At 29.4% G+C, this 24,322-nt stretch overlaps 3 protein-coding genes across 3 annotated transcripts in view; 1 reads left to right on the top strand and 2 right to left on the bottom strand.

The window, feature by feature from the left end:
* LOC106642091 (uncharacterized) overlaps nucleotides 1-11,535 on the top strand; it is an 83,219-nt gene extending 71,684 nt beyond the window's left edge. Inside the window, exon 19 of the mRNA XM_089597435.1 lies at nucleotides 11,296-11,535. The gene's annotated coding sequence lies outside the window, so the exon portion shown is untranslated. The remainder of the gene's footprint in view (nucleotides 1-11,295) is intronic.
* On the bottom strand, nucleotides 2,869-5,672 carry LOC106642048 (odorant receptor 4-like). The gene is made up of 6 exons (XM_089597276.1): nucleotides 5,525-5,672; nucleotides 4,673-5,159; nucleotides 4,024-4,142; nucleotides 3,711-3,799; nucleotides 3,491-3,646; nucleotides 2,869-2,940 (listed from the first exon to the last, which is right to left on the bottom strand). The coding sequence occupies exons 1-6, from the start codon at nucleotides 5,670-5,672 to the stop codon at nucleotides 2,869-2,871; spliced, it is 1,071 nt and encodes a 356-aa protein (XP_089453402.1).
* LOC111643104 (uncharacterized) lies at nucleotides 7,163-17,651 on the bottom strand. Its single transcript, XM_089597275.1, has 12 exons — nucleotides 17,378-17,651; nucleotides 16,579-17,065; nucleotides 15,316-15,409; nucleotides 14,980-15,102; nucleotides 14,761-14,916; nucleotides 14,289-14,337; nucleotides 10,241-10,513; nucleotides 9,288-9,768; nucleotides 8,483-8,576; nucleotides 8,262-8,390; nucleotides 7,332-7,487; nucleotides 7,163-7,222 (listed from the first exon to the last, which is right to left on the bottom strand). Exons 1-12 carry the CDS (start codon nucleotides 17,649-17,651, stop codon nucleotides 7,163-7,165), a joined length of 2,376 nt encoding a protein of 791 aa, XP_089453401.1.
* Between the last annotated feature and the right edge of the window lie 6,671 nt (nucleotides 17,652-24,322).

The raw sequence follows: 24,322 nt of genomic DNA, 5'->3' as shown, positions 1-24,322 counted from the left end.
AATCTAGTTTTGATGTATTTATTATCTTAACAGACATAATACTTATTTTGATAAAAAAATCTGATAATTAATCAAACAAAAGTGTCATAATAACGAAGTCAGTTCAAATAATTTTTAATTATAATAATAAATTATAAAAGAGTACTTAATACAATACATGGTCATTGTAGACTTATTTGTTATTCTTTTACGTATTCGAAACTATAGTGATTTGTATACAACACTGATATTAAATGTTATCTCAAAAATTAATAAATGCTGATGTTTTCTAGATGATGTTATTCCAGAATAATTATGTACCAAGTCATTTAAAATTTTTGGTCTTAAAATTAACATACAAGTCAGCTGCATATCTTTGAATATTCGAGTGAAATAAAATTCATGTGGTAGAAGTTAATAAAGTCTGCATGGCGTGAATGGGATCCACAAAAATTGAAGTGTCATACAACAATTGAGAAAGATACACTTTTAAATAAACTTAGAAGAAGTATACCACTTCTTAACTAAATAAATAAATGGTACAAAGAAGAATGTCGTAGGAATAGAAGTCGTATTACAAAAAATTCAAAAAATAGATGACTAAAGCCAAAGTTAAAATATTCTAAAGGAAGAAAGTATAGTTTTGAGCGTTGAGTAAAAGTATAGTTATTCTTACAAAAAATACTAAAAATTAAAAAAATTAGTTAAAAAATGAAATGAATTCCACGTGAATTGGTAAAAACAAAATTCAAAATACATACCAAAACAAAGTTTTTTTATGATTATGCTAATAAGTAAACGAAAAATTTTCAAAATACATAACAGCAATAACAAAATGATAAGATACAAAATCATTCTAAAGTAAGTTTTTTATGCAGTAGTGGACAAACATTGTTCATAACTGTGAATGTATAAAAGTATATTCATCAACTTTTTATTACATAATGTTTTTTCAATTATTTTCTAATTTTTGTTTCTATTATGGTTTCTTCTAGTACTTCGACTTTTGCAACTCCATGTAGATCACCTGTAACGTCAAACTATGAAGTATTAAAACAACTAGTTTGGTCTAAATTTAATCATATGTTGCTACAATAATGTCTTATTTTATGGTATTGACAAGAACCCTTACAATTTATTTTGGAACAGCAATTTAAAGTCTCCCAAAAATTTCCGGAGCCGATAGATCAGTGATTCCAATTGGGCGAAAGACATCTTTTTCCTCTATCTTCATTCATTCGGTAATCGTTTTACTTGCTGTCAAAATATGTCTGCACTTACAGGTAAACTCTTTTTATATGCTCCGATGCTACATTGAATGAAAAAGATACATACGCTAACATTTTTTATTTTTTCTGAAACATTATTATTTACATAAAATAATATTCTTTCGGGATTTTAGAAATTTTTTATACTTTATTCAGCTTATTTGTATCCGCCACTATTTATTTCTAAAACTAAAATCAATTTTGGGATTTTTTTATCGTGTAATACCTAGTATATTCTAATTCACAACATATTTATCACTTTACATGATTACAAACATACTTACATAAGTAAAAAAATTGAATCAAAAAGCAGTTTTAAAGATTTATAACAAAGCTAGCACCTATTTAGAGTACCACTTCATGGCCGTAGTTAACAAATTTCTGCTCATTTGAATTTCATTTAAAAAATAAATGTTACACCCGTTAATTTCATAAAATTTTCCGTTATTCCTAAAAATACTGTCTATTTTTTCTTGAAAATTTACGTAAAAGTCATTAATAAAAAAATACATTTTTCCCTCTTAATTGTGCGATAAAAAAATTTGTAGGAGAAATCCTAAGTTGACATTTTGATATTTTGTTTTACACATCTTCCTAAACATCTTTTACCAGAAATCATTCAGGGAATAATTATTTCGACGGCAATATCTAAATAAACTTATGATATGATTTTTAACATAAAACTTTTACAGCTATGGCTAGAAAAAATAAATGTTAAGAGTTGCCAAGCAAATAAATATAACAAGTTACTAAGTGAATAGCTGGAATACAAAATACCAACGGACTATGGAAATGGTTGTATGAAAAACAAAAGAGTAGTTGCCAAAAAAAATAGTTTTAATAGAAATTAAAAAGAAAAATTCGTTATTCACCAAGTAAATTTAAAGAATATTAAAATAGCTTGGTAACTGTAGGAGAAACTGTAATGGACGAAAAGATATGCGTGATGAAGCAAAAGATTTTTAAATTAATGAAAGGCTAAAAAGAGAGTTTTAGAAAATCTCGAAAAAAAAGCTTAAATTATACTTACAGAGAATTAAAACTCAGAGATAAGCGTGGCTAAAAAGAAAATGAAACAAACTGAATTAAGATAGTTGATGGAAATTATTGGTGTTTGAAAATCGCAGAATTTTTGTGAGTAGTATAAGTGTATGGCAAATCAATGGTACAATTTATGCGAGCTGTTGTGCTGTTTCGCATGAGTCAGGAATGTTACAATCGAAAAATTTTCTTATTCGATCAGAAAAATGTTTAAATTAATGACAAATTATTAAATTAAATATTTAGCGTGCATGGCTGGTAGCATCCACAATATAGCTGTTATAACATCTCTAAGAGGAGCTGATTCGGTCTAATTCTGGTTGTTATGATTTGGCGACCAATGTTTTTGTAGAGGCCCAGAGGACTTTTTTATGTGTCATTTATATATTCATCGATTTGACTCATCATAATGTTTCTTTGTGAATTCTAATACTACCCTCACCTTAATGACATGTTGTTAAATTATTTTTATTTCGGCTTAATCAAAGAGAAAGCATCGTAAAATCATACATACCCATTTAAGAGAATTGTTATGAAAAATATTTCCCTTCTGATTTGCTGAATGGAATGCTATCTAGCTTTATTGGGTTGCATTATTACCCTTTTGTACTGCTAATAGCATTGATAAGTATCCTGCTGAACACTTTAGTACCTATAATATTAATGAATATAAAAATTCTCACTTAAATCATATAAAGCCTTATGACAAGCTATGTATTGCATAAAAAATAATTAAATTTTATTAAATTTTTGGACTATTGTTTCCGTCAACTGTAGTGATCATCAACGTAATGGTAATGTAACGTTAGTATAAGTGAACATGTGACACTAGAGTCATATCATTTCCTTAAGAATCACTAACCATGTGTTTCAAATCTGATTACATTTTTCGACAATGTAACGTAAGTCATTGAATTTGTGTAATGAACCTAAGATCATAATCTTCCAAAGCATTTAATATTTTTTGTATGTATACATTTAATGTTTTTATTATAAATCATTTAATATTTTCTTTGTATGTATACAAAAAACATTAAATGCTTTTAAAGTACCCTTTTCGCTCTGAAATTAATCTTTATATTAAACTGAAGTACCCAAACGATAACTTATTTTGTCTTATTTCAAATTTGCGTAACAAGGCATGGGCCTTAAATAATAATTTAAATAAATATTTTTTGTAATTTTTTCTTTTATAAACATACCTTTGCAAAGTATTGGAAAGAAAGCTCCACAAATTTTCCGGCAGAAAGTGTAAACGGATTCGCTGCAGCTTGCATTATGTTTAGTATCATTTTAGATTCCGTTGACTTATATTCATACCAAGGTATATTATATATAGCTTGGAAAATACTCGTGCTCTGTACATATTCGATGCATTAAAAATAAACAAAAAAATAGAAATATCCGTCAATGTTTGAATACCTCGGATCGAAGTTTTTCGGCAACAAAGCAATAAGTGAAGAGACTCAAAATGTTGGCTAATGTAAAAACTACTATGAATACTAAAGTGGCTGCAGCATCTTTGAAATTTTTCATACCAAGAATCTAAGTATCAAATAAATTTTTATTTTTATTAATTCGAACAGTATTAAAAAGTGATTGTCTCTACCTCGGGCGTTTTATTTATTTTATTTTTAACTTTAGCATTTCACGCCACCCTCAGTAGGGAGAATAGCATTCGCCACTGGTCCGCATCTGTCCGGTGATTACCATAGAGAAGATGCACACCAGTGACAAAAATTACTATAACTTACCGTAACTATTTGATAGCCTTGTAAACATATTGTGAATATATAAAGAATCATCTGCACCAAAAATATTTGGTTAAAATTGTCTTCTATACAATAAGTGAGCCTGTAAAATTGTTCGAATTCTTAATTTATGGCATGAACAAGTACATATTGTAGATTTTTCCTGTTCTCTATAAAATAATATCTATATTTACATTTTAAAATTGCCTACTTGAATTCTAAAACACTGCCTAATTTAAAGAGATGCATATTTGTGAAGAAATTTACTATTTTTCCCTTTGTAAGAATATCTACAATGTCTCATGCCAACAACATTTTCCAAATTACTTTTTATTTAAACGATCATCTCAAGCTACTAAGAATATTTGAATCACACTTTGAAATGATTAGGTAGTATATATGTATACGTAGAAACCTATGCTTATTATTATTTCATTCTTTAATTCATGTATAAAAACAATTGATATTGCAGGTTGTCTATGAAACTTTGAGAATTAAAAAAATCGAAGTCGTTGTATTATATTGAATGTTGTGTTGTAAATTGGAGATTTTTCCAAGCTTTATTACGGATGTTGAATATTTCAGAGCAAAAAAATAAGGATTGTATTTAATAATAGTAGTAATCTTACTTACTTCTTGAGATAAATATGCCTGTTTACAAGTGTGCTTATTAACTTTACAAAACTTTGTTGCTTTCTTTTTCTGCTTATATTTCGTATGCTCAACTGTAGATTAGATAACTGCGCACACAAATGCAAAATCAAAAGTATGAAAAATCCATCAAATGAGGTAAACGCTGCAGCACTAATAATTGCTGCAAAAAACTGCATGATCCATATCAATTCAAAAATCGGCCTTTTTTGTGTGTCGAAGAAAAATTTGGAATTAAAAAATAATGGTTTATCCATTGAAATGTTTGCAATACTGTTTTCTTGTTTGAAATGGGCATTTAAAATTATTAGTATGTGTAGCGCATACGTTACTACAGTTCCGTATGTTAAAACAGCACAAGAAATTAAAATTATTCTGCATAATTTGATGTTCTTCCACATAGCTTTTTGCTCAGCTTCTGTGGATGTTTTCCAATCCTTTTCTAGTTCAGTTAGAAGATAGCTAAGATCTTTGATAAAAAATTAATGTAATTCTTATTAGTTCAGATAATCAATTTTTTTCGTAGGAAGAATTCTCTTTTAAGTACTGTTTCAATTCGAATTTTATCTTAAAATACACGTATAGTAAAAAGTAAACAATGTTTACAGTCATAGTATGATACAAAGTTTTTTTTTAATGAAATTTTTTTTGAAATTTAGTATCAATAAACAATTATTTTTTTGTGTATTCAATAATTTTATTATACTTAAATTTAAAAATGTAAAGATTGAAGGAAACCTACACTGTATTGAATTTAAAATTTATTATTTATATAATGTGAATGAAATATTTTTTCTAGTTCTAATAACAGTATAATAAATTGAATAAACTTACCACGTCTATTATATAATATTCCAATGAGTTTGAGACAAGCAATCGTGATGATTATGTCTGCTGTTGTTAAAATATCAAGAATTAAGTCCAAATCACCCTCTGTGTAAAACAACTGCGTAGTTTGTGGTAGAACTATGAAGAAGACCATTGAGGAAAGTGAAAAGAAAAACAAAATTTGTGGGCGCAAATTGAAATTAGATTTAGCATTCGGCCAGACTCCCATACTCTTCATTGTAAAACGAGTTATACTAACGCACTCGTCGTAACCTGATCGAACCATATTCAACAATAAGTGTTATCATGCATAGGAGAGCGAATTATTCTTCATTGAGAAAAGAAAATTCATAATAGTAAAGTTGTGACATTGCATCTAGTGTTTCTTTCTCCAAGAAAACTTTATAATAGGTCTTGTTATCAGCACTTATGTATAAATGGTCAATTACGTAATTTATGACAATTTCTCTGCACACTGCGAGCTGGTCTTACAATAATCGTTGTTTCCATCTTCATGCATACTTTATATTTCTCTCGAGCTCTACACTTTTTTTCTAAGAGGGGCTTTGTCCTACACATAGAAATCTTACGTATTCTACAGTGGTAGGGATATAAAATACTTTGTTACAGTACCGTGTAGTACAACGTATTGTACTTACGTACTAAAGAAAAGTGCTGTAGACAAATTAATTTCGCCGTATGTATAAAATTGCTCAATGTAATCATAATCCAAGGTTCCAAAATTTCTAGATAAGTTTGAGCTTTCTCGTATCTGCTCGAGTTTGTTCTGGTGCGGGACTTCTATACATTTTAGTTCGTAGAATATTAATGTAGTTAAAAATGAAGTATAATTAATTGAAAGTGTATGTAAAAATTTCAAACTCATAAGTACACTTTTATTATATTACTGATGACCAACCATTAATTGAGGTATCAATCGCCATGTTCGGAAGTTGGGATGCTGCCTACATAAGTTATACGTATTATCAAGTTAGTCATGACAAATATGCACTTCAACATTTCAAGATGTATCGTCAAGTAAGATTTCGATTGTCAATAAAGCCAATTATAGTTTTTAGAAGGCCCACATGGAGGAGTATTAATTTTTACTGGAGGTAGTAGGTTTTTTTTGGTAGATGATGGAGTATGTGACAAAAAATACAGAATTGTTAGTTGTGTGGATAATGATCTATCCTATAGTACTTAAAAACATTTTTGTTGTTATATGCAAGTGTTGTATGTTTATGAGCAGACTTCGCCGACGAACACACGTCTTGCAGAATTGTCCGTGTTAGTACGTGTATCTCTGTACGCATACTCACGAAGCATATGTTCTATTATCAATATTTTTAAGCATGATGTTATCGATAAAAATTTCTGCAGATATCTATTTATCGATATCGTTAACTGTATGTAGCTTATCAACGGGGTGCAAAGTTACAATAATGTGAGTATGTGGGAAACCTCTTTTTTGGACTTCTGTAAATAAATGTACGTAATAATTTTACGAAATACCTTTTTTTATATCATTAAGTATAATTCTTTGTAAGTTTGTAATAAATAATCTCATTGTGATGTTTGGACTGTCATTGGGAGTTGTATTTTTTTTAAATTTAGATCTTACTAAAAATAGAAAACGACAACTCACATTCTATCTTTTATAGCAAGTAACATTGATAAATATCCACCTGAAGTTTTGATAATCTAAAATACAAACATGATTTATTTTCTAAAATAAAATTCTTTTAGAAGTGCATAGTAATAGATGAAAATGTAAGTATCAGAAACAAAATATAATAAAAAATGAACATACTTGGGCAAAAAGATGTAAGGAAAAGGGACAAAATTTTCCTGCTGTCACTGCTAACGGTTTTTGTGATCTTTGAATTATCAGCAACAGAAGTTTCGAATTTTCTGGTGACATCTCGTACCATTGGAAATTATATGCAGATTCACGAATCAACAAGCTCTAAAACAAGATAATTCACAGAATTAGTTTGTTGAAATAAATTTATCACTAAAAGTTATAGCAAATGACAAAATTATACATTGATGACTTATTGAAAACAAGAGATGTAAAATCTATTACAAGTCTAATTAGAATGTGCGTAATACCACAGTTATAATATTAATCCAAAAATAATTTATGAATAGAGAAAAAATTAAATTAAAAAAAAAAGATACAAAGAGAAATTATAAAAAAAGCCTCCGAAAAATAAACATATTAAAATTAATAAAACACATAAATAGATACGTATACAGGATTAATATTTTTAGACAAAGTTACGGAACAAAAGCTGGGATATAGTTTTAAAAAAAACAAGTGACTAAATTTACGCAAATAGTTAAGTCTTACATTTAATGCACGAGTAATCTACGGTTTGCCAAAGCAGAAAGTGTTATTTTAACTATAAGATTTTAGTTGGAGATCATTTTTATAGTTTAATATCGTATCCAAGTAAATATTATATTTTTTAACCTAATGTAAAGTAATAAGATAATATTATATATTACAAATCAATTTGTCAACCATTTCAAAACGATTTTTTGGGTATTTTAAAACGATTTTTTTTTTCAAGTTTAAGGACGACAATATTAACCAAAATGATCAATACAAAAAAAGTGGTACTAATTTTCTAGATTGATTTATCTACTAGTCGGGCATTGAGTACAAGTTTTAGGGGAAAGTTTACGAATAAGAGTAGAGGTACCAATAAATACATATGATTATCTTTAAAAATACCTCATCCTGCAGTTTTTCAGCTACGAAACAAAAAATAAATATATGAGTTCCGATGTGCATTACGTATATCATCATAAAAATAATTTGCAGAAGTGGCAAGTATATATTTTTTTTGTCAGCAGAAATCAACTAGAACATTAAAAAATAATTTAAGCCATACGTTTCAAAGTAAAAAAATATTTAATATGTACATACTTATCTATGAAAAAATTTACCGTAACTAAAAGAAATAGCTGTAGACAGATTTCTACTGTGCAACAAATAATTTCAGCTAAAAGCATCCCATTAAAAACGTTTTCTATCCGTCTTGCAAATCTTAAAATGTTTTAAAGAGATTAAGAATATTTCAATATATTACAGAACGCATCTTACATCTAACAAAATAACTTTCAAAAACTATTCATTTCTAATATAATTCTATGTAACTTTAAACTTCAACTATTTGATCGTTAAAAGAAAAACTAAATATATACTTCTTAACATATTTTAATTTTTATAGTGCTGAAAAAATTAACAAGGTGTAAAGAATAATGTGAAAAATTTTTTAAATTAAATAATGATGTATTGTTATTATGGAATAGAGTAGATAACATACAATTTTCATAGCATTAAATATGCATTTTTTTCAATTCATATATGAAAGGCTGCGAAGAAACTATTTTTCTGCATACCCTCGTCGAAAGAGCTGATTATCTGTTTTGAAGCAGGGCATATATAAAGCACTTTCGGCGGGGGTATGCAGAAAAATAATTACTTCCAATGTATTTTTTTAAATACAAGCGTCTTAGATATGTATTGTTTGAAAAACACTAATTTAAGGTGGCTAATGATAATTTTCAACGGCTATGGTCAATATTTGAGGGCCTCTTATATGAACTAATTACTCGTATATAGATGAGTCACAAGTCCAAAGAAAGGTCATTTGGAATTTTTTAATGTATTAAGTAAATGTTTGTTACAAAAACTTTTTTATTTTCGTTATGTTGTATCACATTGAAATATGTACACTTATACATTGACCAATACCTGTTCAGATGTTCGTGTCTTTCCACAATAAATCCTATCTCCTGTTTGAATCTTGTCTCATGCTGGTTCTTATCATCGAATTCTAAGACCTTCATACTTAATCTGAGATTTTTCACTTGACCTCCAAGATGTAAAACTAAACCTACAAAAAGACAATGGATACCAGAGTAGATAAACGTTGCTAGGATGGCTCCCGCGTATTGAAGTAGCCAAGTGATTTCGTAAATTGGGCTTGGCTTATAGTCATAGGGAAAATATGAAATGAGCATTGGTTCTCGTTTATTTATCTGTCCAGGTAGTACATCCATCTCCTGGCTCATACGTATGGCTACGTAACCATTAACAGAACCGATTCCAAGACACATACAGATATATGATATTTTCCGTGTAGTTTGGGCATTTGTGAACATATTTCTTACTTCTTTTTCTGATTTATAAGCACTCCAATCTTTGAAGACAGATAATAACAATGCTGCTATTTCTTTAAAACAAAATTTTTTTTTTATTAAGATTTATCATTTCATAATTCTTGTAATGTAATAAATATCATTAATGATTTTAGTTCTGAGTCTCCTAATGCATAAAAAAAATTATATTGGCTTTAATAAACAAAAACTTTCACATGTAAAGTCAAAAAAATGAGTATAAATAAATTGTGAAAAATAAATTGTAAATTGCACTGCTACCCGGCTTCTTTAAAATATGACGCAGAATAAAATTTTGAAACTAAACAGTAAAGAATAAGTTGAATGATTTTTTAATCAAGCAAATTAAATTTTATTGCTTGCCAGGAATCTGAGTTCTTAAAAAATTGTACAAAATTTCAGACCTTTCGAATTGTACATAAATTTTTCAAATATTAAGTCTATTATTGTGTCCTATAATATTAGAAGAAATTCTGAGATTCCTGGGTAATGTTGACTATTGGCATACTTGAAAAAAACATTGCTTACCTCTCTTATGGTTGATAAATAAAATTGTTTTTAGCACCGCCACAGTAATTGGTAAACTTGCTGTAGAAAGGGTATCTATCATTGAGTTTAAGTCACCCCAAATCATAAGTAATTTTGTCGTTTGGGCCATCGTTACAAAGGTTATCATTGTAAAAAACGTTATTATCAAACGTAACAATGAAATAATATCCTTAGCTTTTGAATCATTTAAGTTAGGCCATAGTCCTACTATCTTGAGGTTCATCTGACAAATACCAAATGCATGTCGAAATCCTGCAATGTAATTTTGGAATAAAAGTTTTTAGAAAATAATATAAATTTTAGTATAAATTTTATTTAAAAATATGCACGGTTGAAAATAGTAAAAATCAAATAGATTTATAGCATAGCACAATTTTTTTTAAGTACTAAGAAAAGTGCAATTTCATCATTTTTGTTGAAAAATTTCAATAAAACTTACAATTATGCTTATGATTGCTATTTTATGAATGTATATTTGGTTTGAGAGTAGAAGACTGAAATGAAGTTAATTAAAAAATTTAATTTCTAATTCTTCCTCACAGCTAATTCTTTCTCGAAAAGATCAAATACAATAAGATTGATATCATCGAGGGCGATACAAGAAATTATTATAGTTAAAAGTTTATTAAAACGTCCCTTTAAGTAAGTTCATTTTTTGATGATGAACTACGAAAACCACATAAATCGTAACTTTCCAATGGTTTTAAAAATATTTTACTAAAAAGGTATTAAATTTCTATGTTTTGGTTTAATTACTGTCACTGAATATTGATTACTTTTATAGAAATAAACAAAATTTTATTGTGTAGAAAATGGTAATAATGCAAAATCGTACTATGACAAATAAATAGCTAATACTTTAGAACTTGTAATCGATATCATTCGAAATAAGTATCAATATAACTTAAATTTTCACTTATTTTCTGTAAACTTGTAAAAATTTTGTATTATAATTATTTTACTGTTTAAAAAATATCTTAACTTTATGAAAATTGTAATTCTTTCAGATAATAAATTGATTTTTATTATTTCAGATGTAGTCAATACCTTCCATTCCGTCCATCATGAAGTTTACAAGACGCAAACTTTTCCAGCACTGCAAACCATAAGTAGTACTTTTATCGTGGTCTTTCTTGTTTTGAACTGAACAGCGCATGCTCGAATTTTTGAACTATGGACTTACTGAAAGTTAGAGGTATAAGCTGAGAGGGAGCACAAGCCATTCGAATGTTTTGCTAATCGAACAGTTTGATTTCCAGATAACGCAAAAGTAAACCTACTTTATAACCTTTTAATTTTTATCTGTTCATTCAGATAACATTAAAATAAAAGGACATAGTACAAAAAGTATCTCAAGTTATTTGTTAATTGAATTAAATTAATAATTAAAAAAAATATGATAAAAAAATCTTGTTGATTATGTCGATAGCTATTTTGAATTGATTTAGTGATTGACTACGTGATGAATCGTTCATTTACAAAACTAATATATTTAAAAATATATACCCTACTACGAATGTACAAATGGAATTGAATGACGAAACAGTTTAGATATGAAAGTAAATGAAACACAAATATATTATACAAATAAATTGTTTCACAGAAGGATCAAAGCATAAGGTAAAAAATTTTTCTACATTTATGAACCCTTTACTTCCATTAGTTTCCTTTACTGAGAAGTTTTTAGAAAAAAGCCTTGACGTAACGAGTCAATGAATTTGCAATTCTTTGAAAATCTTAATGGACAGAAATATTTTATAAAATTTCGACTACCACATGTATATTATTTTTTAATCATGTTAATTATTATTTTAATGTAACCATCTATACTAATGCTGTACTAATTTTACTATACTAACGACAAGAAATTGGATATACTTACTCGTATAAGATGAATACTTTCTCAAACTTTTTCAAGGTATAAGTTGTTGTTCGGTCGTTGAAGTTTGTTTAGTATGCCTTGTTAATATTTTATGATGTCTCAGCACGCCCACAATACAATTGAACTGCATGTTACGTCCTCTCAATATTTTTTTTAATCTGTACTGGTCTTTTTCATGCCTAAAGAACGTTTTTCATAAGCTCGAGGTTTAATAAGGAGTTTTGTCGGGGAGCTGTACAAAAAAAACTTTGTAAAAATATCGTCTTATCCTTAATATGGTGGTACATTTTTCAATGCACTATGTAGCACACTTAAGCTATTTTATACTTCAAATTTAAAGTTATACGAGCAACTATTGCATGTCAAGCTTTCTTTCCTAAATTGACACAGATTAACGATGTGGTTGACATAATCACACCTATGGTTATGCATACGATGTTATAATTTAAAAAAAAATTTTTTTTTATTGTATAAATTACCTGAAAAATTAAAACAACCGCACATACAAAAATATCTAAACGCTTAAATCGTTTTTTTCTTGAACATTTATCTTAAAACTCTTCAGCACTAAGTTATTAATACATACGTAATAATTTAAAGTTTTTAATTATTTATTAATAACCAACATATGCCAATCAACATTCTTAGAAGGACTTTCGACGATCACACGTGATTCAGTTTTTTGTTTAATTATAAAACAATAAATATCAAATAAGTTTTTTGAATAATTTTTTTTCCAAATTACATTTTTCCCCAAAATCACCTATCGTCCATGTAATTTTTATAAATAAATTATCTTACCAACTCATGTATTACCAAAAAACATTTTCAATGCATCCAAAAAAATTATTAAAATTAATATAGATAATGTAAGTTATTTACAGTTACAGTTATTAATGTAGAGTTGGATTTTTACATAATACCCTAAAGTTCAGTTTGTTGTCACTTCCGATCTTTGGCCTTCCCTGATTTTACGACCAAATTGCACTTCTCGTAACATTCCTCTGGTGGCAGTCTGTTTTTTTTTTTACTTACCACTACCCAATTAGAAATCAGCCATAACGTAGATCGGAATAATAGACTGAAATCCTAGTGTGCAATTTGAGACACAATATACGTGTTGCACAAATTGGGATGTTGAACTTTTTAACATATACATATCAAAAACTAAACGTTGAATATTGTAATATTGACAATTCGGTAGGTGACTGCAATGGAAAACGCAGTTTTCAGGATTGGCCGAGCTGAAAGGGACTGGATTTTTGAATGTAAGTTTTTCTAATTTTTTTGGCTGGAGACGTGTTTCAGATAATACCCATTAAATATGCAATCTAAGTCCATTCCAACGCGAGCAGGCAGTAAACACTCGTCACTTTGTAGCCTTGGTTAATTAATGCTTTCTTGTCGATTATTACGATCAGACAAGTTTTTTTACAAATATATGATTAAGGTATCCAACAAGAAATAAGAAGGTACACAACTTTGTCAATAATTTATAAGTGCCAACAGAAAAAAAGTTTATTTAGAACAGCTCATCTTATCAACTAGTTACATTTTGTTGATATTTTCCACAATAAAGACAAATGCAGCATTCAGTGGCGTTAAACATAAGGTTGCATTATATTAAAGTAGCCCTGTAATGTTTATAAGCATGTTCTTTGAAAAATTTAATGACACCCTTAATAAACTATGATACTTAGAACCCACCATCTAATCGTAAATATACCGTTTGTGTAGACTTGAACACCCATCAGCACTTGGTGTAGTGCCTTACGTGCTTGAAGTTACGATGAAGCTGATTTACTATCATGCACTGCTGGTTGCACGCACAATCTAGCTGTTATTGTGAAGATCCACTGGAAAAGGTTGATTCAGATCTTGGGTTATGGATCTGGTTTGACTTTATAGAGGCCAAGAGAGCTTTTCCATTCGTCATATGTGCTAACGTGTTTGACTCAACACAATGTTTCTCGCTAATTCTAATACTACGCTAACTTCGATGCCACACTGTGGAAATTTTTTTTTATATTAGGTGGCATTGCAATTATATGTTTAATCAAAAGAGTAAATACACAAATAATGCTTTTACTTCTGATTCACCGAATTTAAAGACCAACCCGTGTTATTGCATGTCATCGTTATCATTTTGTACTGCTAACAGCATTGACACGTATCCTGCTGAACACTTCAGTACCTACAACATTTATGCATGTAAGATACATTTTCATTCAACTTATAAAGCCCCGTGACAAGCGCATCGTTAATGAAAATTTAATTAATTTTATGAAACTTTGGGACTTCTTTCTGTCGACTATAGTGATTCTCGAAGTAATCATAACCATGTGGCTTTGGAGCCATGTTACTCAGAGAATCACTAATACATCTGTTGCATAATCTTAATACATTTTTCGACTTTATGATTGATTTAATCTAGGCGCTTTCATATACACTCTAAAGAAATCTGATTTATGCAATTCTTTTATATGTTATTAAGGTATATAATTATATAATTCACGTTATCGTATGTTCACGTTATTCTCACAGATAATATGTTTTAGTATTATTAAAAATTCTCATAATGTGAATTAATGCAGGTATACAAATTTTATAAACATACCTTGGCAAAAAAATTAAAAGAAAGTTCCACAAATTTTCCTGCAGAAAGTGTAAATGGATTCGCTGCAGCTTGCATTATGTTTAGTATCATTTTAGATTCCGAAGGCTTCATTTCGTACCAAGGTATATCATATATGACGTGGAAAATATTCGAGCTCTACACATTTTAAACATATTATAAATAAATAGATGATAAAAATAATTTCTCACTTTTAAATACCTCGGATCGAAGTTTTTCGGCAACAAAACAGTACGTGAAAAGACTCAAAATACATGCTGATGTAAAAACTATAATAAATACTATGGTAGATATACTGTCTTTAAAATTTTTCATACGTAGAATCTACGGATAACACAATAGTATATTACGTAAGAGTTTGCAAAGGATCCGATGACGAGGTTCGTAAAGAAGCCTTTTCGAACGCGTTTCGTTTACTATTTTTCCGCCTGAGAACCCAAAATCAAGTCACCAAGGCGCTATTTTGAGGTTAGAAGGCGGAAAAATGTATTGTATGAATTCAAATCGTGTAAAAAAAGTGTGTTTACTTACCGTAACTATTTGATAACCTTGTAAACATATCGTTAATGTATAAAGAATCATCTGCACCAAAAATATGTGATTAAAATTATCTTCTATGCAGTAAGCCAGTCTGTAAAATTAATAGGCTTCTTAATTGAAAGTATGTATGTAGTGTAGGTTTTTCCTGTAAAATAATTTTTATGTCTCACAGTTTAAACTACCTTTTCGTATTTTTAGGCAATTAATGACTATCTGTTTAAGTATTATCTTTTTAAATATTTTTCAATTCTATGGGGTAGGAGTTGTAATGCACACTTACATACATTTATAAGCAACATTATGTCTATACTATATTAACAGTTTGTCTAGTTGAATAGTGAATGGATTTGTTTTTTTACATATACTCGTACAATAAAACTTTAGAAAATAAAATTGTTATCAAAAGCATGTTATTACATTGACAGTTTGATTATAGAAACAGCTAATTCAGACTTAGGTTGAAGAAACAGTTACTGCAAATTAGGGATTTTGGATTATTTGAGTTACATCGTATAGTATTGATACAAATTCGACTATTTGATATGTGTATAGTAAAACACTAAAAACTAGTTTTTTATTCATTGCTGATCCATATGTTTTGAACATTCTTAGCTTTTCATTTCTGAAATACACTATAGTTACGTTAGATTCGCTTCGTTCAGTCTAAGTTATTGTTTTTTTTTTTTTTTTGTAACTATTTATAAATATTTTAACATGTTATTATTTATTATACAAACTCTACATTACTTTAAGAGAAAAAAGTTGTGTTTTTGTTTTTTTTGTCTTTATGAATACACACTACATCTCCTACCTATATATAATTTTTGCACATAAAGTTTGTGTTACGATGTCCCCAATGTTTTTTTTTTTTTACTTCTTTTGATATGCTATAAAAACATTTTGTTAAAAAAAAAAACTTGCATGCTGTATTACAGGAAAATAATAAAATAACTAGCACATCCCGTACCATTTGATTTTATGTAAACTCACAATTAATACAGTTTTTTGTCTAAATATTCCTTAAAAAAATTAATCAAATAAAAAATGATCACTCTTATTCGTTTTTATGTTACATTGCTACACTTTAACGATATAAATTTCAAAAACTCCATTTAAATATTTTATGTGATATAAAGCCTTTATATGCTACTGAGCTTTCCGCTGTAGGTTAGAGATTTATTTTTCAAGCTCTACCAAGAATGTTAAATGCTTCAAAGCAAAAAGACAAAGATGATATTTAATATCATTAATCTTACTTACTTCTGAAGATGAATGTGCCTGTTTACACATAGGCTTATAAACTTTACAAAACTTTCTTGACTGTTTTTTTTGGTCATATTTTGTATGAACAATTGTAGATTGGATAACTGCGCACACAAATGCAAAATTAATAATATGAAAAACCCATCAAATGAGGTAAACGCTGTGCCACTGACAAACAGTGAAAGAAACTGCATGATCCAAATTAATTCAAAAATCGGCCTTTCTTGTGTGTCAAAATAAAACTTGGAATTAAGTAGCAATGGTTTATCCATTGAAATGTTTGCAATACTGTTTTCTTGTTTGAAATGGGCATTTAAAATTATTATCATACGTAAAGTATACGTTAACAAAGTTCCGTATGTTAAAGCAGCACAAGAAATTAAAATTATTCTGCACAATTTGACATTCTTCCACATAGCTTTTTGCTCAGCTTCTGTGGATGTTTTCCAATCCTTTTCCAGTTCAGTTAGAAGATAGCTAAGATCTTTTGACAAAAAAATCTTTTTTAGGTATTATCTCTGTCTGTCGAAGTTTCAATTTTGAAATATTTATAGCTATAAGTGGACAATTTTAACAGTTTTGATGTATTAAGTTTCTTGTTTAAACAAATTTTCGAAAGATTGTGTTTATAGAAATAGTTGTTTCTGGTCTAGTGAATTATTTTTTTATGCTTAAATTAAAAAGTTTACAAAGAAAAAAAGACTTTCCATGAAATATGAATTTCATTATTCTCATGTGGATGGAATATCATTACATGCATATCTAAGTAAGAGTATAATGGGTCGAATAAACTTACCACGTCTATTATAAAATAATCCAATGAATTTGATGCAAGCGATTGTTATTATCATATCTGCTTCCGTTAAAATAGCGAGAATGAGATTTAAATCACCCTCTGTATAAAACAATTGCGTGGTTTGCGGTGAGATGACAAAAAAAATTATACAAAAAAGTGTTGTATAAATCAAAATCTTCGAGCCTAAATTGGCATTTGAATTCGGCCAGACTCCCATAATTTTCATCATAAAACGAGGAATATTGACGCACTCGTCGTAACCTGATCGAACCATTTTTAACTTGCTACTGCAGTAAATGTAATATTGCAAATGGACGTGGCGTTTCTCTTCGAGAATAAAACATCAATAATAGTAAAGTTGTGACATTGCATCTAGTGTTTCTTTCTCCAAGAAAACTTTATAATAGGTCTTGTTATCAGCACTTATGTATAAATGGTCAATTACGTACTTCATGACAATTTCTCTGCACACTGCGAGATGGTCTTACAATAATCGATTTTGCCACGTTGGTGCATGCTTAATATGCTCCCTAGCTGTACAGTTTTTCTGAGAGAGGCCGCATTCTATACGTGGAAATTTCACACATCCCTCAGTCGTGTGTAAGCAGCGAATACTGCACTTGAATACTTTACAATAAAATGTTAGATACTCATGTCCCGTTAAAAAAAGGGGTGTAACAAAACCAAGTGTTAGATGTACAAAAGATACGATAAAAAAAATCTCAAACCAAGATACCGAAGAATCTGAATAAATTGCAGTAATTTAAAAGCCTGGAGTTGGTCAAACTTTTAGGTATACCATCAAGTAAGTCGTGCCAAACGTACTCCTAAAGTTTTAATTTACAAGGGGTTTCATTTACACAAAAAAAAAAAAATTTTACTAATGAGGGCACACCAGCCTCTCAAAAACGCCTGAGTTAGGATTCGCCACGTAAGCGCCGTCGCTCCGTGTATACATTACGTCCCTCGAGCCCTGCTTCGCAGATCCCTTGGGCCGCAAAATAGCCCTGGAGACGATGGCACTTATCCGACCAAAAACTACCCTATCACTTGTAAGGCATGATTACTGCTGGATTTAATGCTAGAGCACAAAGTTTATACAATAACCGTTTTCGTACAATTTGTAAAAACTTTTTTGTAAATCATCGTTATTTTGAGCGCAATGATCATATTTTGGATATGAATTTTTTCTTAAATTTTGAGAATATATTATACAGATTTTGAGAAATATACGTGTAAAATTGGAATACTTATATTTTTTTAAGATCCACCACTTTCGTATTTACAATTTATTTTTTTATGGTCAACTTTATACCGTAACAGGCCAAAAACTATTTATTTATTTTTTTTATTGTTTTTAGATGATCAGTGACTTCTAAATCATTATAGTTATAATTAAAAACTACAGTGTTCAATACAAAAAAGTTGTGTTTCAATAATATCTACAACTTTTTGACCACACAAACATCTCTATTGATATCTGTAAAAAATAGAGCAGGAAAACAAATTTTTTGTTTTCTTGTATTCTAATTTAAATTTAAGTCCATTTCATTTCTGGGTACGTGTCATTGTGATGAAAATTCATTATTGGATTGTTTTCAAGTATGACATGGTAGTATTTATCGGGCCCCAGCTAGAAAAAATGAAGATGGCAAGACATGTGTACAACAAAAAAAGTGTAAGCTAAAAAGGAAAGTAATCAACCAAGTAACTTTGAGGAGCAGAAATGTGGCTGAGTAACAAAAAAAAGTTACTGTAATCAACGGAAGGACGTATGAATATGTAAAGTACTTTTAAGAGTAAATGTGATGGTCACAAAATTTTTTTAAAGTTTATTAAAGGTACCCACAAAAAAACAAATGAATAGATTCACAATTTAATAAAAAATTTATTGGTTTCTAATGGAGAGATAAGTTATTTCTAACAGCAGCTCATAAATTCAATTATTTGCGTTTTATTGATGTTCTGCATCATCAATAAATACGATGAATTATGTGGCGTTAAGTAGAAGGTAACATCCTACCGGACTAGCCCCATAATATTATATAGCCGTGACATTTCATGGTCCACTGAATAAACTTTCATACGTAGAACCCTGCACCACCTGTAATAACACACTTGTAAATGAGGTTGATATCACCTCTTGGTAGTAGTTATGATTCTGCTATCGCTTTGTGGAGGCCAAAAAGACTTTTCCATTTGTTATTTGTTCAATGATTCGACTCAGTGTAGTGTTTCTTCACTAATTCTAATATACCAAGTCTACTTCAATGCCATTTTTTGTACTTTCAATGCCACTTCAATACTGTTGTAATTCTTGTGGTCTCGGCAGCAATCATAGAAGTCACAAAATAAATCCAATGAAAAGAATCAATATGAAATGAAATATTAATTTTCGCCATCGGTGTGCATTTCTCCAAAGTGATTACTGGGCTCGAAGGACTCCTTGTGATTGTCCTGGATGGATGCGCAGCAGATACGAACTCTATTCTTCCTACTGAGGACGCAGTAAACGTCTAAAGGTAGAAAAAAAAAAAAAAACCACCCACAGTAGGAAATATTAGCTATTTTTTCCTCATGATAAATGATAAATTTGAATACCAACCCACACTATTGCGTATCATTTTTATCTTTTTGTATCGCCAATAGTATCGATAAGTATCCTGCTGAACAATTCAGTACCTATAAAATTTATGAACATGAGATAAATTCTCATTCGACTCTCATAAAACTCCGTGATAAACGTATTGTAATAATGCATATGATCATATCATGTCGTAGAATTGTACGTGACCATTTAAAACTTAATGTACGAAAGAAATAATAAAAACAAACAAAGGTCGACACACCTCAGATTTTGTGCTTATTCGATTTCGTATGAAGTAATAATCATATTTAATGTTCTTTGTTCTCGTTGCTAATAAGTATAAAAACGGTCTATTTGCCTCCTGAGCGGTGGGGAAAAAATAGATAACTACATACTGCTAAAGACAACAGTGGTTTTCAATATATTATGGAGGGTGGGACGAGAACAAAACAATTAAAGGGGTTGCTGGAACAATGGCATGTGTTCTAAATTTAGTGTGGGGATTGCAAGTGGATGCAGGGTAACATTGAAAATTATGTGAGGGAAGGGGCATAGGGGGCATGAAAAAAGTAACAGAAAGTTTTATGTGGTGAAAATAAAGGATAAGTTCACGGAATGTTTCCTTATTTTGCTGGGTTGCTGCGGGTGGCTCTAAAATTCGTGCGGGAGGGGGGACTCGGTAGGCTCTGGGTATTATTTTATCGGGTTAACGCAACAGAGATAACAATCGAATTTTTCGGGGAGATGATGGGAGGCGCACTAGAGGTGCGAGGGGTAATGTGGAAAGCTCCACCTTAACAACTTAGTAATATAGGACAATTAAAGACAATAATTAATTAGCAAATTTTTATAGATTTTAAGTTTTTTGCGAGATTGTAAGCGGTAGGGTAATTTCAGCTATTATTTTAACCATTCAAGGCACTCGAGTTCGTAAAAAAGACTCGCTGAGGAAAAATTTGATGTTAAAAAAATTAAGATTAATCTGGTCGAGATTTGTTCTCGAGTCTTGTAGTTATCTCTGCACCTTATTGTGACATAGGGGGAGACTTCACGGGCGTCCTGGGGTAGGGTATTCAGTTTGGAAGTTCGGGATAAGGATGAAAAAATGGGCATCAAAAAAATTAATTGGGAAAGTTGGGACAGGGTTTACCTTTTAGATGGGTAATGAAAGATGGATGAGAAATTACTAGTTGGGTTAACATTTAACACCTCCTACATACAGTTTGTGATGGGCACTAAGTAATGAACACCCAAACGATGTTTGAATTGGAAAAATGTATTTAAAAAATTTTAATTTAAGAGATTTCAAGATTATTAAATTTGCATAAATTAATTAAAAGAAAGTTCCACAAATTTTCCAGCAGAAAGTGTAAATGGATTCGCTGCAGCTTGCATTATGTTTAGTATCATTTTAGATTCCGAAGGCTTCATTTCGTACCAAGGTATATCATATATGACGTGGAAAATATTCGAGCTCTACACATTTCAAATATACTATAAATAAATAGATGTTAAAAATAATTTTTTACTTTTAAATACCTCGGATCGAAGTTTTTCGGCAACAAAGCAGTAAGTGAAAAGACTCAAAATACATGCTGATGTAAAAACTACAATAAATACTAAAGTCGCTGCACTTTCTTCAAGATTTTTTGTACCTATAATCTACATATAACATACATTTTTATATTAATTAGCATATCATGGGAGAAAAGTGTATTGGCTTACCATAACTAGTTGATAACCTTGTAAACATATAGTAATTATGTAAAGATTCATCTGCACCAAAAATATTGGATTGAAACTGCCTTCTATGCAATAACTAAGCCTTAAAATTTAATAAAAATCTTAATTTATAGCTTGTGAATGTATATTTTATTGTTTTTCTCTGTTTCCTATGATATAAATTTCATATTTACATATGTAATTTGCATAAATGTGAATGCAATTTGAATGAAACATTTACATATTTAACAACTACCTTTCCGCATGTTGAAACAGTGAACAACTAGAGTTTTATTGAATGAATTTTTTTTAAACATTTTTAAATATTAATAAAGACTTAAATTATTTGCATTAAAAGATATTAAAATTTCTTTTTCATGACATGAAATTATTGTCTTCTATGAAGTATCATGTTCCAACTTATTATGTCAACAAATACTATTAAAAATGGTGGATATTTCAAGACAAAAAAATTACTATACATATTAGCATATGTAAACCATAGGTTACTCCAGTTCCATATGTTAAAGCAGCACAAGAAATTAAAATTATTCTGCATAATTTGACGTTCTTCCACATAGCTTTTTGCTCATCTTCTGTAGATGTTTTCCAATTTTTTTTCATTTCTGTTAAAAGATATAAACTGTTACGAGCATTATATGGTTAAAAGTTTGAGCTGGACATTATAACAAGTAATACTAATTAATTCATGTTAACCTGGCTCAATCATTATTTTAGTTAATAAATTGCAGAAAAAAATGTCACTCATGAAAGCCCTTCTATCTGCTGGAGAGTACAATTAGTCATTTGAAACGTAATTACCCATCATCGTAAATGTCCATTGTTTTGATGAAAAGTTTGAAAAGATATAAGTAGCCAATAATATATTACGTGAGAGAATTTTATTTTCTCTGTAAAATAACATACTATAGCTTGCATACTTAATTTAATCTACCACAAGTTCCGCTCATTTCTTATAAAATGTGGAAAAAGAACTCTCTCAAGCTTTCATCGCATAAGATAATTATACGAATATGTTGTTGTTTTCATGCATATTTAATTTGGCTCACCATATGCCTGCCTCTTTTTTATAGTATACAGAGACAATGCTCTCAAGCTTCTACTGGACAATGTAATTATAGAATACGTTGATGTCATTGATGTGCATACGCAATACAGCTCACCACATACTAGCTCTTTTTTCATATAATACGGGAAAAATTATAAAGCTTGCATCGAACATAATAATTAATCATACAAAATTTATTTTAAAAAACATTGGCTTCGAAAAAACGTGAATCCAAAATAGATAGATAGATAGATAGATAGATAGATAGATAGATAGATATATGCTATTTAAACCATGTGGTATAAACACTTCTGGTTCTAAAATTTAGTATACATTTTTACTTCTACAAAAATCTCAGTGCGATTTGTAACATATAGAATAGCACACACATAAATTTGAACAGCGTAAAATGAATGAAGTTCGTAACAATGATCCAAGATTATGCCTGATAAAATCGAGTAACTACGACATTCCGAAGGATTGACAGAAAAATAGACAATAATCAAAAAGATACAAATAGAACTAGAAAATGAGGCCGATTGAAACAGTTGATACTGACTAATTAAATAGTTTTAAACTTGCATAAAACAAAGTTTTTATACATGGCTACAATCAAGTACAACTTTTTAGTTACAAATAAATGAAAGACGTTTGCTCAAATAAATATTCCTTATTTATACTAGAAAAAGTTAACAAGTAACCAAAGCTTGTAGCGATATGTTGCTATATCAGTCTATAGGTCAAGTAGATCTCTCATTTGTGGACGGAACTATTTTCACATTCTATTAACCTAAAGTTTTATGGATACGATTTTAGCCAACGCAACAAATATGGAATGGGACTTATATTTCACTTGGTCCAATGGTGAAGGAAAATTTAAGTAACTGTTGGTTGTCAGAAGTTGGTGAAGGAAAATTCAAAAAGTATCCAGACTTAAGTGTTGAGAATAAAAAGCAAAATTGAGGAATTGGTGATTTTCTAAAATGAGATTTTATACTTGCTTATTTATTCAATTTTTTTTTTTTATCCAAGTGAAGTTAAGGATTTATTTGCTAATTATTTTTAATGAGTGTAGTGCAAAACGACAAAAAAATTGAGAAATTTTGTAACTACATATTTGACTATTACATCAATCAATGAAGCATCTAGACTTCCTAGTATTATAAATCAAGAAATTTGCTTCGACTGGGGCTCAAACATAATTTACTGAAAAATCAAAAGTTTCCAACCATAAATGCAAAATAGTGACTTATTTTAAAACTATAGCAACAACACGGAAGTCACTTGCACACTCTTGTAAACAAATCTTTAAAAATATTATTCATCAACAAATAATTAGTTCATGAATCCAACTCTCATACGTAGGGTAATTTGGTGAAAGAGGTAAGGAGCACTGAGTAAATAAGTTTAATCCTTGATGCTACAGAGTTTTCCAGCTGAGAAGCTTGTGATTAAGGGAATTATTTATTGTTCACAAAAATATTTTTCTCACTATGACTGGATCTTGCTAACTTTTTGTAAATTTTTTATCATGGTTATGTTTGGATAAAAAGCATTTATTGATACT

The sequence above is a fragment of the Copidosoma floridanum genome, unplaced genomic scaffold, assembly GCF_036245765.1.
Source record: "Copidosoma floridanum isolate Cflo_tuat_1 unplaced genomic scaffold, Cflo_Japanese_pri ptg000032l, whole genome shotgun sequence".
Lineage (NCBI taxonomy): Eukaryota > Metazoa > Arthropoda > Insecta > Hymenoptera > Encyrtidae > Copidosoma > Copidosoma floridanum.
This window is presented reverse-complemented; position numbering and strand designations above follow the sequence as displayed.

Bases quoted from the DNA above. Each gene is read 5' to 3' on its own strand.
- LOC111643104 (XM_089597275.1), bottom strand. From the start codon at position 17,651: ATGGTTCGATCAGGTTACGACGAGTGCGTCAATATTCCTCGTTTTATG. The intron at 14,917-14,979 runs GTATTTAAAAGT...TAAAATGTGTAG, and splicing joins CCGAAAAACTTCGATCCGAG to AGCTCGAATATTTTCCACGT. The intron at 7,223-7,331 runs GTATGTTCATTT...TTTGTATTTTAG, and splicing joins CCTTACATCTTTTTGCCCAA to ATTATCAAAACTTCAGGTGG.
- LOC106642048 (XM_089597276.1), bottom strand. From the start codon at position 5,672: ATGGTCTTCTTCATAGTTCTACCACAAACTACGCAGTTGTTTTACACA. The intron at 4,143-4,672 runs GTAAGTAAGATT...ACAATTTTACAG, and splicing joins AGGCATATTTATCTCAAGAA to GCTCACTTATTGTATAGAAG. The intron at 3,800-4,023 runs GTCACTGGTGTG...AAGATGCTGCAG, and splicing joins GGTAAGTTATAGTAATTTTT to CCACTTTAGTATTCATAGTA.